This window comes from Neophocaena asiaeorientalis, unplaced genomic scaffold, assembly GCF_003031525.2.
Source record: "Neophocaena asiaeorientalis asiaeorientalis breed wild unplaced genomic scaffold, Neophocaena_asiaeorientalis_V1.1 scaffold445, whole genome shotgun sequence".
In the NCBI taxonomy this organism is placed as follows: domain Eukaryota; kingdom Metazoa; phylum Chordata; class Mammalia; order Artiodactyla; family Phocoenidae; genus Neophocaena; species Neophocaena asiaeorientalis.
Window position 1 is genome coordinate 943,326 of NW_020172783.1, and position 17,272 is coordinate 960,597.

The window sequence follows — 17,272 nt, forward strand, 5'->3', positions numbered from 1 at the left end:
GACTTAAGCACCTTCACCTACTAATACCACCACCTTTAAGGGTTAGGATTTCAACTATAAATTTTGGGGTACACATTCAGACCATTTAATAAAATAACTACATTTTCATAGAACTTTTCATCTTTCCTGTGTCCCTAGACAGGATGGTATGCTAGACAGTGTGGCTTCTTTGGAACACACACACAGAGGAAAGCTTGATGGGTCACAACTGGATGGTTCAAACTATAGTTTCTATTTGGCTAGCTTTATTCCCTGGGCTAGGGAATCACAATAGCAGTGGCTTTGTCAGAATTGTTGGGGTTCTCCACACAATTCTGGTTCAGGGATATACCTTGGGTTATCTAAGAAGTTGCTTTTTAAACCAACCAACCGAACACTGCAGTTACTGAAAATTACTACCAGAATTTATAATTTTTCTTATCCTTCCTTAATTTCTGGTGATTTTGCTCCTTTTGCCTTTGAACAATACCATAGACTCAATTTTTTTCATCTGCAATGTGAGGATAATAACATCTAACATAGAGGGTTGCTATAAAAATTAGGGAAAATATATGTAACACTATGTACAGGGCCTGGCTCATAACTAGTAGATATTGTTTTTATTATTATTATCTTCATGCTTACTTTAAGGGGAAGTTGGGAGAGCAAGTATTAGGCAATACTGATATGGCACCATATTAACCTAGACACTCTATTTGTTCAATTTTATGGTCACCTTAAGCTAAAGCTATTTAACACTAAGGGAGTTATGATAAATTTGTAAATATGATTTCAGGCAACTATTTTTACCTGTTTTTGAATAAAACCCCTTTTTGTAAAAAAAAAACACTTGTATTCTTAACAAAATATAAATAATTAAAAAGCACATTAATAAAGTATGCTAATATACTTTCAAGTATTACTTAAGGTTGATTTGAAGTCTAATCAATTGAGGGTTTGCTATCAGGGAATCAGAATTTTTTTTAAAACTGGTCTTTTAAATTTTAGAAAAGCAAAAAAGTCATTGTATTTAAGACTTAAATATCAGGGCTTTACAAAGACAGTCTACAGATTCATGTCAAGGCAGAATCATGACCGACATTCAGTGTTGGGCTCTCTCTCAGTAGTAAGAATACAAGCTTTGATGTGGATCCTTCTAATTTTATATACAACTCTGTCATTTACCAGCTGGGTGACCTCCAGTAGTTTACGTTCTCCTCCAGAGCTGAGTTTTCTCATTTGAAAAGTATTTTGCTATAAATGTATCTGAAACCCTTAGCAGAGGATCTATACATTTTTATGCTCAGTAATTTATCTACCCACCTGTTTATTCATCCGTATATGCTTTATATGGAGACCGAAGTTAATTCCTGGTTTTGATGCCTTGAAATGTTGGTAAATATTTCTTCTGAACCTCAATAGGATTAGTAGGACCCTTACAGAATAACCCCAGAGACTGAGTGCTAGGAATGGGTTAAAGAATAGCAGGTTCAATGGACTGTCTAACCATCTGCACGCAGTGCAAATCAGGATGTGCTTTTCTTCCATTCCTTTTCATGAAAGCAAACTAACGCATGTTTCTGTGACAGACTGTGGAATAAGGATGACATCTTCATACATGCCATTACTAGCATCGTCTTCTACTGAAAGGGTTGTCCAAGGAAGTGAAACAGCTATGGAAGGGGAGTGGCCATGGCAGGCCAGCCTCCAGCTCATAGGGGCAGGCCATCAGTGCGGAGCTAGCCTCATCAGTAACACTTGGCTGCTCACGGCCGCTCACTGCTTCCGCAAGTAAGTTTATTAGAGCTGTTGCTAGTCTTCCTTACTCAGTTATTAATTACCATCAATTTAGTGCTGGGAAGAGTCCAATCTCACCAGCTTAGCCTCTACTCCATTCTGGATGGACCCTGTCCCCTAAATACATTATGGTTGCTCTATGCCCCAAACATACTCATCCCCTCACCCTTCTCTCCGTATCTATCATGTTTGGTTTGCATCATTCTTATGGCTCTTACAACATATTCTCTTGTAGCATCATGACACCAGTGTGATCTTTTCTACTATACCATAAATTATTTTAGTTTAAAGACTATTATATATGTAACAAATTTAAACTCTTCTACCTATTTAAAGAGAAAATTCAGCCACTTTAAAAAATATTATTCCATCTATCCTCCAACTATCAACATCCACCATCACTTTAGTAAGTGATGAGAAAAAAATCAAATAAGAAAAAAGAAAAAAATCAAAGGTATCACTCTTGAAGCGCTCCCTTCCAATTGCATTATCCAAGAACTGTGTGGGCTTTTATGGACCAGAGAGGTGTGTGGATGGTGAGAGAGACCAGCCAGCCTTTATCACTGCCCTCATAGAATGTAAGACTGATCACACACAATCTAAAAGGAGCTCTCTGCTTGGGCTTTCACAGTTGTAGCTCTTAACACTCAGCTATATCACTTCACATACACAGACATGCACTGGCACGCTATTGCCCCAAGACCAGGGACACACTATCTTTTCTCCCTGAGGTTTCACTATCAGGGTACAGAAAGTTTTTCCTTTTAAACCCTCAAAACACAAAAGCTCTGAGTAAAGCCCTGGCCAGTGGCACTGTTCACACACCCTTTCAGAGGAAACTATCCTTGGTGTGTCTAGGAGGTGCTTGATCATCCTTCTGTGGTAACACCCAAATTGTTTCAAGATGCCTACACCTTTATTTATGGAGCAGACGTGCAATGAGAATAACCTAATGAATTTAAGGTGATTGTCACTCTCTCATGAAAGAAGAGAAAAGGGACTCACATAAATTCACAACCCTGAAAATGACTAGCATCATGCCTTAGGTAAACTTGAGTCTCACTAATTTTTCAAGGCTTTCTGATTTTTTTTCATGTTTACAGACTCCTCCAATCTTCACACTCGTGTTTGGGAGTGTCATCTATTTTGCTTTGTAACTGATCTTTGCTTATATAAATTAAAAATAAATAAGCCCAGAATGTCAATACATTTAGAGAAGAATATAAGCTATAATGACTGAGATACATTTTCGGCAGGTCCAGTGCCATCTCTGTGTGTTGGCAGACCTACATGGGGATCGGCCATTGAGTTTGATAAAAATCGAGATAACTGGTGACCTTGATAAAAGAAACTGTGATTATATGATGGGAATGGGAATGAATTCAAGAGAGAAAAGAAGGAGAAGGATTGGATGTAGTGAGTTTAGATGCCACTTTCAAGGAGTTTTTAAATGAATGGGAGCAGAGAAATTTGACAGTTGGGGGTGGTTGTGGACTCAAAGGAAGGATTTTTTAAAATATGAGAAATGTAATAGCATATTTTATGCCAGTAATAATAATAATATAAAAGAGTTGGGAAAGGTAATGATCCTGGAGAGAAAGGGTTCCATTTCGCAGGTGATATAATTTCATGTAACTGCATAATGCAGTGTACTGTTGTGAAGGAAAAATAAGGATTCTTTGAAGACAATTTCACAATTATCCAAATACTTTTAAACTTTTTATGTTTTTTCCCTACAGAATTAGTGTATTTTTAAAAATTTTATTTAAGACAAATGTTAGTACCTTTATGTCCATGAAAAATGATCCCAGTCTTTGTGAAACAAGAGTGTGTAGGGAAAAAGTTCTTGACGGGATATCATGAGACCTAGGTCATCTCTCTCTGACAGTAACCAGGTGGATATGTGACTTACCTGCGCAAGCCATTTAACTTCTTAGTGAGTCTTAGTGTTCTTATCCACAAAACATATTGAACTGTGCCTATGACTGGAGACTCCCTTTCTGGTTGATGATGCATGAAGAGATGGGTATTCCTGTTTTGTCCACTCCATTAGCTTACAAGCTCCTTAAGGACTGAAGTAACATATGTCTTTGTAGCTTCCAGAATTCTAGTTTTCAAATGAATGCTTCAGCCCTAAGATTTCTGCTTTGAATAAAATCTCCCTTTAAAGTGTAAATAAGTAAAACACATGAGAGGCACTTCCCTGGTGCCGCAGTGGTTAAGAATCCGCCTGCCGATACAGAGGACACGGGTTCCATCCCTGGTCCGGGAAGATCCCATATGCCGTGGAGCAACTAAGCCCATGCACCACAACTACCGAGCCTGCACTCTAGATCCTGCGAGCCACAACCACTGAGCCCACACGCCACTACTACTGAAGCCTGCGTACCCTAGAGCCTGTGCACCACAACTACTGAAGCCCCCACGCTCTAGGGCTTGCGGTCCTCAACTACTGAGCCCACGTGCTGCAACTACTGAAGCACGCACGCTTAGAGCCTTTGCTCTACAGCAAGAGAAGCTGCCCCAATGAGAAGGCTGCACACTGCAGCGAAGGGTAGCCCCCGCTCACCACAACTAGAGAAAACCCACGTGCAGCAATGAAGACCCAACGCAGACAAAAAGAAAAAACAAATTATATACATAACCAAGTGGAAATTAAAAAACAAAAACAGATGAGAGAGGAGCCCTCCCCATATCCCAATCCCTCCACCCCTAGGCTTGCCTGCTCATCCCTGGGGCAGTGCAGAGTACTCTGAAAACTACTGATCTTTCAGGTTTTTCAATACACTTAAAAGTTATGATTCACCAACACAGTAATCCTGCATGAACAAGGAAATCCCCTTTCTGAATTCTCTTCTGTGTGATTTGCTTTTAAATAATTTTCTTCTACATAGAGAATTTCAAGTTTCTATATATTTCTAGTCATTCTTGAAAGGGATAATTAGACAAAGAGGGAACTGGGCTTTAGATTAGAATAGGGAGGTAAAGAGATGATAGGAGTAAACAGAATTTGCTTGTTATGTAACCTTGTGGTAGAGAAAAGCATCTGTGTTGAGGAAGAGCCTCAAAAATAGTAAGAGGGACTGACTAGGCCAGGTCAAAGGCGGTGGGAGCACTAACAACATGACACTGAATAGGGCTGCTTAGCCCTTGAGTATTGGGGCAGGGTATGGGCCTTGGGTGGAGAAACAATCCTGTGTACATATGAGGGTTTGTGAAGCAGACAAATTGCACTTTATCTCAAAGATCAAGGTAAGACCCAGTAAACAAGAACTGACAGGTGAGTCATAAAATAAGAATGGATGGAGTGTCTCATATAGAAGGAAAATACCTCTTATGGTGCATAATATCCAAAACAAATCAAAATTAATTTCTACATACTTCACTGAAATTATAGAAGAAATCAAATTTGAAGAGTTTCTAATAAACAAGGAATTAAAATATTAGAAACTAATTGTATAGTAGCCATTACTATTATTATTCCAAACATAGTATGGAATTCCATTTAGTTACTGTACTCTCTTTAATTTTAGAGTATGTAAAATATTTTAAGGGCTTTCATACTCTCATTTGTATCAATATTTTAACCTCTTTTTTCCATAAGGTCATCAACTGCAAATTCTCTCACCATAGGGATTTTTCAGGAGCATAATTCCAATAGTTGGGGAGAATATGGTCTCAATCTTTTTTTAAAGGATACAGTTAAGCATCACACATTTTACCCTTTATATTTTGCAGACATAAAGACCCAAGTCAATGGATTGCTACTGTTGGCACGACTATAACACCACCCGCAGTGCCACGAAGTGTGAGGAAAATTACCTTTCATGAGAATTACCATAGAGAAACAAATGAAAATAACATTGCTTTGGCTCAGCTTGCTACCCGAGTTGAGTTTTCAAATGTAGTTCAGAGTTTGCCTCCCAGATTCATCCATAAAGTTGCCATCTAAAACAAGTGTATTCGTCACAAGGTTTGGATCCATTGTAGATGATGGTGAGCTGTTCAACATAATTTACTTCTTAGTACAATTTTATCTTGGGATCTAATGAGGCATCTAGGGGATACCGCTTTAGACTCTTCATTAAAATGTGGATGTTTCTAATGTGTATGGCTCGGAGAAGAAAAAGGTACTGTGGGTTAAAAAGTAAAAGGAATCAGATACCTGTCCTTGAGGAGTTCACAATTAATTGGAGCAGTGGTGAGGAAAGGGAGAGGTCAATAACATAATGAATAGAACAGACCGTTTTAGATACTATAAGGAACAAAATGCTATGGGAGTACAAGGGAGTAAAGGATTACAAATTGTATATTTGCCAGATGTAAACACTCCCGGCTAGCATATACTTCATATACTTTTTTTGGTATAAATTCTTCCTAATTTTAATGAGGATATATAGTGATCATAAACATGAAAGTGTTTTGTAAATGTTTTGAGACTCAGTTGTGCAGTATTCTCTCCTCCTAACCACTGGCCTTACTCTCTGCTGGTGTCATATTGTTGCTGTATCTTGGGCATTTGTTTTGTTTCTCATGTTTTGAAACACCTGAAATAACATGCAGGGGTCCCCAACCCCCAGGCCGTGGCCCGGGAGCAGTCTGTAGCCTGTTAGGAACTGGGCCGCACAGCAGGAGGTGAGCAGTGGGCAAATGAGAGAAGCTTCATCTGCTGCCCCCTATCGCTCGCATTACCAACTGAACCAACACTTACACCCACTGGTCCATGGAAAAACTGTCTTCCACGAAAATGGTCCCTGGTGCCAAAAAGGTTGGGGACAGCTGCTATACAGCATAGAGTAGGACAAATAGACCTGTGCTGCTTGTACCCTGGTTTCTTCTTGAGTAGCTTTTGGAAAATCAATGAACTCCTCTGAGCCTCAATTCCCTTACATGGAAAAATGTGAAGCTGGACAAGATCAGTGTGATGAACCCTCTTCTCATGAAAAAAAAGGGCATACACACACAATGTTGCATGTAGTTTTGAGGGTTCCAATAACTCTTGAAGAGCCAAAAATATGATATAATATTGGGTCATGTATGTGTATTGTTCCTTGCATGTAGGCATTTTTGACACAGAAAATAAAATTAGACAATAATTAAATAATAAAAATCTTAATGCTTTTGTTCCTAGAAATATACAATTTATGTGTCTTCTGAGTCTTAGATATAACTCTATTCAAAGAACATGTTTTTCGTTTTTACATTTGTTTGTGTAATAGGACCTACACAAAATAGATTTCGGCAAGCCAGGGTGGAAACCATAAGCACTGATGTGTGTAACAGAAAGGATGTGTATGATGGCCTGATAACTTCAGGAATGTTATGTGCTGGATTCATGGATGGAAAAGCAGATGCATGTAAGGTAAGTCCAAAGTCAAGGTCAAAACTTTAAAAGGAAAGTTTCCATTAACTATTTCTAATTTGGGCATATACTTTACCTGGGAGAAAAAAAATGACATGAATTTTACCAAAGACACAGTTTGCTTAAATAGACATGATAACAAAAATGATTGTACTGAGTGTTTACTATGCCAAAACAACGCTAAGCACTTTCTATACATTATTTCATTTAATATAATGAGATTGAAGCATTACTATAATTATCCCTATTTTACAAATTAGGAAATTAAAGTCTATTGCTCCAAATTTCTGGTTCACACAATAACTCTTATGCTCTATTGTTATTTTCTTAAACAAATTTGGAATCAAAAGACAGAGAAACCTCTCCTCTGAAGACCACTTTATTCAGCTCTATCATCATCTCTCATGCATCTTGTTTTTATTCCCCCACCTCCAAATCTTTGTCCCTTTCATTCTTTCATGACTGACACCTGAAACAGATTTTGTCTCCATCCCAAGGCCTGCAATATTAAGGTCAACTCACTTAAACGCTGGATTCTTAGTTCCTAGATCTCCTAACCTCCAGTGATCTTCACTCCTCCTCAGTCACCTATTCTTAGGGTCACACCTTGAGCTTTGTCACCAAAAACTATTCCATTTCCAGCAACACTAAATCCCCAAGTCATCCTATTTAACAACAATCGTCAATCCTTCTGCCTGCTTTTCAACTACTTCTGTTTCTTTGGCCACACTCTGTTACACCCCAACCTTCCAACCCTCACACCCCCAACATACACAACTTACACATATATTCTTTGTGTCCCTTCTCTGTTTTATTTTTATCTTTAGCTCTTGTACCATTCAGCACACAATATATTTTATTTAACTGGCTTATTATCTGTCTCTTTCACTAACCTAGAATGTGAGCTCCATGAAGGCACACATTTTAGAGCATCTATTTTATTTTACTGCTGTATTACCAACACCTAAAACAGTGCCTGGCACAAATATTTGTTGGCTGAATATCATCCTTCAATTTCATAGAGACCTGTAGAGCACAGCTTCTCTGCTATTTCACATCCCATTAATCCTTTCCTTTCATCTACCATCCACTTGTCCAATTTAGATTTCACTGTGATCTTTTTTTTTTTTTTTTTGGCCATGCCTTGTGGCATGTGGGATCTTAGTTCCCCCACCAGGGATCAAACCCCTGCCCCCTGCAGTGGAAGCATGGAGTCTTAACCACTGGACCACCAGGGAAGTCCCTGTGATCATTTCTTAAACACTTTTGCTAATACCCCAAGCCCACCTGATGCTCTCTCTTCCCAGTATTTCTGTCTGACAAAGTCCCAAACCTGGAAGAACTCAATTATTTAGTCTCTCTCTCTCTCTGACTGTATCTGGAAAGTCAAATGCTCCTGGAAGAAATACAAGAGAACCCATGGTTCCACTATAGGTTCCAGATAACAAAACTGACAACCTTACTCTTTTTGTTAGTTTGTTTTTTTCTAAATCTACCTTTCTCTGAATTCTTCCGCCATTTTCTACTTTCCTTAACTTTCAGTTTCTCCTGCCTGTTTATTCTCAACTGATGATTTTGTTTCCCAATTTTCAAAGAAAAATATAAGTCAAAAGAGGGGAGTTTCCCATCTTCCCAGCACCAAGCATACAGACATGCCTTCATCCGGACCCTTGTCATCCACCTTCAGCTTAGATCACAACAGAGGAGCTGCCTCTTCGCTAAGGCTGGTCCCTTCTCCTTTGCTCCATTTCTTCTTCTTGCTGGCCTCTGGGGAAGTTTACACTGGCAATTATGTCCTCTCTCTCTCTTTTCAGACTCAACGTTTCTCTTGTAACTAGATCCTTCTCTATTCAGATCTCTTAAGTTAGGGAAAAAAAGAAATAGCCAATTCTTTTTTGACCCATAATGCCTCCAGCTAGCTTCTCATCTTATCTCTTTACCACCAAATATTTGTGAAAATGTCTCTACCCATGGTCTCAATTTCCTCACCTCCCACTAACTCCTCAAACCAATTTCAATATGGTTTTTGCCCTATTACTTCATCAAAATCTCTCTTCCTGATGTTTTCAATGAACCACTAATGACGTTATACAAATTCTTTGGTCTTCTTTTTTTTTTTAACCTCTTAACAGCATTTAATAATGCTTACCACTCCCTCTTTCTTGAAATATCATCTTCCCTTGGCTTGTAATGATTTTCATCCTACATCTGTCTGCTCCTTCTCTGTCTCCTTTTCAGGCTCATTCTCTTAATCCCATCTAATACATGTTAATCTATCCTATGCCTGTTTCTTTTTTCACTCTATACTTTCTCCCCAGAGAATCTAATTCTCTCTCATACCTTCAATTATCATCTTTTTGTTGATGTTTCATACATTTATACTTTTAGTCCTAACCTCCTTTTTGATCTCCAGACTTATATATTCTATTCCTACTTGGCAGCTCCAGTTGGATGTTTCAAAGGCATCTCAGATTCAAATGTTGTACATGATTCTGTTCTTATTCCCCTCCCCACCTGATCTTCTTCCTATGTTTTGTACCTCTATGAATGGAATTCCCTTTCATTATGTTAAATAAGCCAGAGTCTAGAAATCATTCTAATTTCTCTCTTTATCCCATATCCAATTGATTACCTAATCCCATGGGTTTTACCTCCTAAAATCTCTCTCCGCCATCTCTTGCCTTTCTCTCTTCTCTCAACCTCCCTCTCCTCCCCTTCCCTTCCCTCCAACCCCCAACCACATTAACCATCTAGTTTATCTCCCTTATATTCATTCTTATGCTCCTTTAGTGCATTAGTCAAATGAATGCCAGGACAGTTTCTAACAAGATGTAATCTGATCATGTCAACCCCCTCCTTAAAACACTTAAAACTTCAGTGGTTTACCTTTGCTTTTATCTTATGATAAAAATCAAAACCGTCTGTAAAAGACCCATAGGGCTCCATATAGACTAGTCTCTCCTTACCTCTATGGCCTCATTATGTACCACTTGCTCTGTTGCTGTCTTCTCTCCAGTCCCCCTTTCTACAGGCCTTTGCATATGCCAGGCTCCTTCATGCCCAGAGCATTTGTCATGCTGTTCCCTCTGTCTAGAACACATTTTATCCACACCTTTCTTTTCATGATTTCCTCCTCTTCTTTTAGATATCAGCTCAATTACATCTCATCAAGGCAAACATCCCTTTCCTCCCTGACTAGTCGAATCCCCCATTGTGTGTTTCCATAGCACTTATCACAGTTGTCATTTTGCATATTTGTAGGCTTATTTAATATTGTGGTTTTTTTAACCTAAATGTCAAGCTCTATGAGCATAGGGACCGTTCATTTTTGGTCATCGTTTTATCCTCAATGTCCATCAGAATGCCTGGGACACATAATAGGAATTCAATAAATAGCTGATAGAAGAAAAAATAAATGAAGGAGGTGAAAGAGGCACAGAGAGGTTACCCTGTGTATCTTACCTCAGGTTACACAACCAGTAATTAATAGAACTAGACCTGAAACTTGGGCAGTTCAACTACTGAGACCACAATTTTAATCTCTACACTTACAACTGTTTATTTACTTAATCTTCCTTGATCCAAAAGAGATTTAATCTATATAAAATTCAGAAAGCAAACATAAATTAGAACTAGGTGAGTAACAGAAAAGGAGACCAAGATTAGGTCCATAAAATACAGTCAAGCTAAGACATTCAGAAGAGATCACAGAAAATTTCTACCTAGGCACAAATACCAACCTCATGTTAAATATTTTAGATAAATGCTTACTAAACCCCATGCTTAAAGCGTCTAATAATACTAGCAAAAAAATCTAGGGATGCTGAACCAGAAATAATGTAACCATTCCATATGAATGAGTGTTAGTCTTTCTAGAAAACAATTCACTTTAAAGTTTAGCACAAAATTTTAACTCAGTTGAGAGAAACATCATATAATCTGTCTCTAGTTTGGCTGCATGTTCTGTGTACCAGTTTCCATTTTTCCTGTGGAAGAGAGATGACTGCAGTGACCTTCCTATTGATGTTAACAATTTTAAATATATTTTTTTCTCTAGGGAGATTGTGGTGGACCTCTGGTTTATGATAATCATGACATCTGGTACCTTGTCAGTATAGTAAGTTGGGGACAATCATGTGCTCTTCCCAAAAAACCTGGGGTCTACACAAGAGTGAGTCAGTATCGAGGCTGGATTGCCTCAAAGACTGGTATCTAGTGTGAATTGACCATGAATTTTATCCATGGCACACAGAGCTAAAACTCCTGCATATTGTATATTATTTATATTCTTGTGGTTTGAATCAGTGCTTGTGCTGGATGTCAAGAAGTACTTCAGAGTCAGACCAATCTAATATCATGAGGTGGACTTTGTATACACGTGACAGAAGTATTTCTCTACCCTAAGCGAAGAAGACACAGCAAATGACAAGTAGCACCAACTCCTCTCTCACAAGAGAACTGTGATCTTATTAATCAGATGAATATTTATAAATGCTTTCCCCCAAGTGAAGATGGGGAACATCACTTTCCACAGGATATGAAGAGCTGCCAGGGCTGTCAAAATCTTACCTTATACACTACTTGGAGCACTTGGGATTCATATAGCAAAATATCAAACAGCAATCATCCCTGAGGATTCAGGGCTTCAACATTCTAGGACTGATGACTGGACATTCAATGGCTAGAATGGAGAAGTGTGGGATTTGTAATATAATTTGAACTCTAACCTGGGTTTATAAATAGTAATACGGATCATTATCATTAACCACAAGAGTCGCCATTTAAAAGATGTTTAAATGTATCTGAACTTGCTGTTAACATTGGGTTATACACACAAGCACTAGCTTCAGGATGCATGTTGTATTGTTACTAAGCATTTCTGATTTATTCTTTAACAGCATCTTGCCATCCATGCATCATTTGGAGTTAGACCAAAAAAGGAGAATAAAGACAACTCTTGGGAACACTCTTCCATGGGTAGAAGATAAAAGGAACCAATGGGACCAAGGCTAGAAGAGTTGAGTTTCAAATGATTAATAACAAAACAAGCACTCTAGGGCTTCCCTGGTGGCGCAGTGGTTGAGTCCGCCTGCCGATGCAGGGGACACGGGTTCGTGCCCCGGTCCGGGAAGATCCCACATGCCGCGGAGTGGCTGGGCGCGTGAGCCATGGCCGCTGAGCCTGTGCGTCCGGAGCCTGTGCTCTGCGACGGGAGAGGCCACAGCAAGATTTTTGTTGGAATGAGACATCCAATTATTTATTTAGATATACCTACATTAGCATATGGTGCTTTTATAAGTCTTCAATTCTCTGTCAAGTCAGATGCCTACCAGAATGTCAGGTTAGGAGAGTTGATTTGTACAAAGCACTTAGGATAGTGCCTGGCATATATTATACATTATATAAAGGTTTGTTATAATGGAAAGGAATGTCTCTATGAGTTTTAATGTAAATAAACTTAATTTGTCAAATGAGTGAATGACGTTGGGGCTTAAACCAGCCCCAAGTCTAGGGGTGGAGAGCACAGGCTTTGGCACCAGGCTGCCTGAGCTTGAACATTGGCTTTGCCACGTATAAATTGTGTCCTTAACATCTCTGTGCATTAGTTCTTTCATTTCTGCAGTGAGAATAAAAATAGTACCTACCTAAGATCATCATGAGGATTAAATGCATGCTTACAAGTAAATTACTTGGAACAGTGTCTGTACACAGCAGGCTCTCAATATAGACTAGGGGCTATCAACTATTATTCATTTGTTTAAGACTCAATAAAACAATATACTTTTAAAAAACTGTATCTTCTTTAAAATCATGTATTTGATTTCAGAATACTTAAAATTACATTGTAAAAACAATTAGGTGAATTACTAGGTTTTCAAAATCACTTTTTAGGTCTCAGTAATGTATATTGAACCAAGGCTTCTTATACACAAGTAGTCATAGGATACAAGGTCATCTGTCACCAGGGTTGTGACTACAGATGCAGCTGTTTTCACATCCAGGTCTCAAATGTAAGACCTCAAACACTAGACTTGTTGCTCTGATTTACTGGAGAAAAGTTTAGCCTCTTAGTTTCTTTAATAACTAAAACTTTTAATTTACATGTATATGTGCTATATGTAATATATGCAAACAAGATAAATATAACTAAAAAACTCCTAGTTATTATTTAATATCAATATTAAGATATAATAAACATGAAAGGGTCATCACACACACTTTTTAAAAGAAAAGGTCACCAAATTTCTGAGTTGATGACTACTAACAGTTAAATATCAACAGGAAAAACAGAGTAAAAATTTAAATTCTTATGCTTCCTTTTGTACGTACAGAAAAAGCCAAAGCTTTCTGGAGAATATTTAGCATATTCAAGATCTGTTTGACTGATGATATATCTTTTTTTATGTTAAAGCCTAATGCATCATTTGGTAAAAACAAGAAAACAAATCTGCCTACAAAAAAATTATTTTCTACTAATTAGTTTCTATAAGAATGGATATGTGCTTTTGTGTACCTCTATTTATATTTCAGAAGACTGTGATAACTTTTTGCAAATGTCTGTGAAACTATATACTTATTTAAATAATTATATGATTAGTTTAATTCAACTCAATGACATTTTAACACAAATGAGAAATGCAAAAGGCTACAGGAAAATCTAAGAAATGGAAAAGTAGATTTTAAAATAGGATTTATGTATCCTATTTCTAGTTTGATCCTGACTTATTGACTGGTGTTATGGGAATCACGCGATAACTTTTGATTCATATTTTCCATCTACCATAAGAGACATTAAGCTATTTACCCCATGGTATTGTTGTGAGGCTTTCCTGTTGAATAATAAAGTTGAAAAGTCAAATATTTAAAACCTGCTTAAAAAATGCAAAGTATATTATTGCAAACTGATATCAGTACAGATGATGCTGCAAATGCATTAAGATTATAAAGAAGGTGCCTTTTTTATTTTAGTGTTAGCATTTTTATTTATCAGTATTATTGCTTGGTGAATTTTACATATATATTGTGGTTTAAAAAAAACCTGGGTTTTGTCTCTTATGCTATGACTGCTATAATGATATATCTTTTCATAGGTAAAAAATTCTACAATTTGACTCGTTTTAAAAGACAGGTCAGGGCTTCCCTGGTGGTGCAGTGGTTGAGAGTCCACCTGCTGATGCAGGGGACACAGGTTCGTGCTCCGGTCTGGGAAGATCCCACATGCCGCAGAGCAGCTGGGCCCATGGGCCATGGCCGCTGAGCCTGTGAGTCCTGGAGCCTATGCTCTGCAACGGGAGAGGCCACAACGGTGAGAAGCCCGTGTACCGCAAATAAAATAAAATAAAATAAAGGTCAAATTCATTAGGTTGACAGTAAATGATACAGCACATAACCTCTGTGGAATGCCATGAGAACTAAAGGGTTAGTTTTTAATACTAGAGTAAGAATTGAACAAAACTTATTGCAATGCTTAACCACCTCTCAGTTAAATCTTCATGATTCAATAACAATAAGAACAAAAATATATTAATAGCAATCGCCCAGTGAACTTATTGCTTTGTTCATATATTTATTTGACAGAGAGGGGATGTGTGCAAGGCATTCCTTCATGCCATCATGGAAATGAAAAATAAACGTGTTACAAATTATTGAAGTTAATGCCAGAATTATAGCTGTTAGAGCTGGGAGAGACCTAAAAGACTGTCTATATCAACCTCCTTTTTTGACTCATGTGAAATCAAAGCCAAGAGAATTTCCCCGAAGAATACAGTAGGTGATAGCCAGTAGAGGAACAGAATCCAGGAGCTCTTTCATCCAGTTCAGTCTTCTCTGCACTACTCTGTGTTATGCACATTCACTAGGCAGGGATATTGCAGTTCTAGAAGTCACTGGGATTAAATGATTGTTGCCAAACAGATGTTTCTCCTTGGAAAAAATGTAAGTTAAACTCACATGGTGTTTAGCAAAGTATATCATTTAACCAAGCCAGTTTTATGGTTAAGACAAATAATACCACTTAAAACTATATCCAACTATACCTAAGGAAATGAAGGATGATTTTAACATAGGCAAAGCTGCAGAGCCAATTAAATTGGCAGGTCAGAACACTCCATAGAAAGTTTACCCTCCAAATCTATATCTTACCCCATCCCTTTCTCACCCTCCACACTAAGCTTATGAAGTAATTTAAAGACTTGATGTGGTATAAATTATATACCATATTTTAAAATAAGGAGCAGCAAAATAGTTCAAACCCTGCTGAAACAACAAAAGTTTGTTTTGAACTTTGCTCTTTTTAATGCCTTATTAGAAAATCTGTTTTATAAACAAAACTACAGGAAGCACACTAAAATGCAGCAAACTAAAGTTTTGATTAAGATGATTTTGTAAATACTTACAATAAACATTCTTTTACAGGTTTCAGTATTTTTCTTGCCTGAAAGTTTTAACTATGGCTAATAAGAAATGAGAAAAATGTAATCTTGTCACACAATTAAGAAGAGAAATACATCTTTACTCCCAACTGTCCTTATCCTGTTAAATGGAACTTAATCTATCTCCTCACGATGTTATGAGGCTTTCCTCTTGAATAATAAATTAAAGTCCAAATTCAGAGAATGTTTCAAACTGTTTGAAAAGTGCAAAGTATATTATTATAAATTGGTATCAGCACAGCTGATGCTGCACATGCACTAAGATTGTCATTGTTTTTATACAATGTCAGCATTATCATTAGTATTGCTTTATGTATTTTGCAAATACCACTATTTTGTTGAAATTATATTTAGCATTTTCTTGAAGAGAAATAATATATAATACAGCTCATATGGTTAATATTAATTTATCACAAAAAGAAAAGTACCAAGCAAATCAAATTAATTGTTGTTCACTTGATAGCTTTAAGACTGAATATAGTCCCAACTCATTTTATTTACAGCATATTTTATGACAACTTGTTGGAGAATTCTATAATCAATCACTGTATAGCATAGGGAACTCTACTCAATACTCTGTCATGACCTATATGGGAAAAGAATCTAAAAAAGAGTGGAGATATTTATATATAATATATTATATATATGTATAACTGATTTGCTTTGCTGTACACCTGAAACTAACACAACATTGTAAATCAACTATACTCCAATAAAAATTAAAAAAAAGAAAAAATCAACCGGGAACATTGTTAAAGTTATTACATAGCTGACAATGGAAAATACCAAAATCATTCCAAAGTCAGAATTTAACAAAGTATATTTTAAAGACTCTGCTTAGTAATATCTTAGTCTACATTCTGAATTATTAAAGATTCTTTAACTTAAGTCACAGAGCTATGTAATTGTGAGTATACTAACCAGATGTCATAGGTTTCCTGTGAAGTTCTATTTTTATACATTTTGTTCCATTATTAGAATCTATGTCCCAACTTTTATTTAAAATTTAGTTTTGGAGATGAGGAGATCACCCTGTTAGATCTTTCTTCTCTCTGCATTCCCAAATGTCAGTGCTCTCCATGCAAGATGTTCAGATGCCCCCCTAAGAAATGTTTTCAGGAGGAGAAATTTCAGAAATGCATAGGATTACCTTCCTAATGGTTTCAGCTACCCTTCATCTGTGTTAAAAACTAGTACTTTCTGCTGAACCTCAAACCCATATTTTCCTGTTTAGATCTAGGTGGAGATTACTGAATTCTTGGGATAATTTTTTAAATCCTCTAGTGTTTGTCCTACAAGTAATAATCCTTAGGGAAAGAGGATTAGGAAGTTGAATGAATAGGCTGAAAGGCACTTTGAAGAAAAGAAGAATTTAAAAGTGGAGAGGAGAAATAAATAGAACCTGAAAGTTAAGGCCATTGGAAAGACAAATATTAAGCCACAGCCACTTTATAAAAGTTTCGTAGGAAAAAACATAGTTGCATTACAGAATAAAAGTTTTTTTTTAATTAAAGGAAATTAATGGGATTTACTTATCCCACTACACACACACAAAAAAACCCTGTGGGAACATTATAACTAATACTTTTTAGAAGGAGAGGGCACACAATTGTATCAACTTACAACTATTTTTATTTTTTACCTTCCTATTCTTGTATATATACCTACATATATTTGACAAAATTGACACAATAGCATATAT

The 17,272-nt window shown here is 37.0% G+C and overlaps 1 protein-coding gene across 1 annotated transcript; it reads left to right on the forward strand.

Annotated features, from left to right (window-relative positions):
- Positions 1-1,510: 1,510 nt before the first annotated feature.
- Positions 1,511-11,354, forward strand: LOC112397408 (transmembrane protease serine 11F-like). The gene is given in 5 exon segments (XM_024741601.1): positions 1,511-1,770; positions 5,515-5,685; positions 5,687-5,772; positions 6,996-7,138; positions 11,196-11,354. Coding segments are annotated over 5 exon segments (819 nt in total).
- Positions 11,355-17,272: the final 5,918 nt, after the last annotated feature.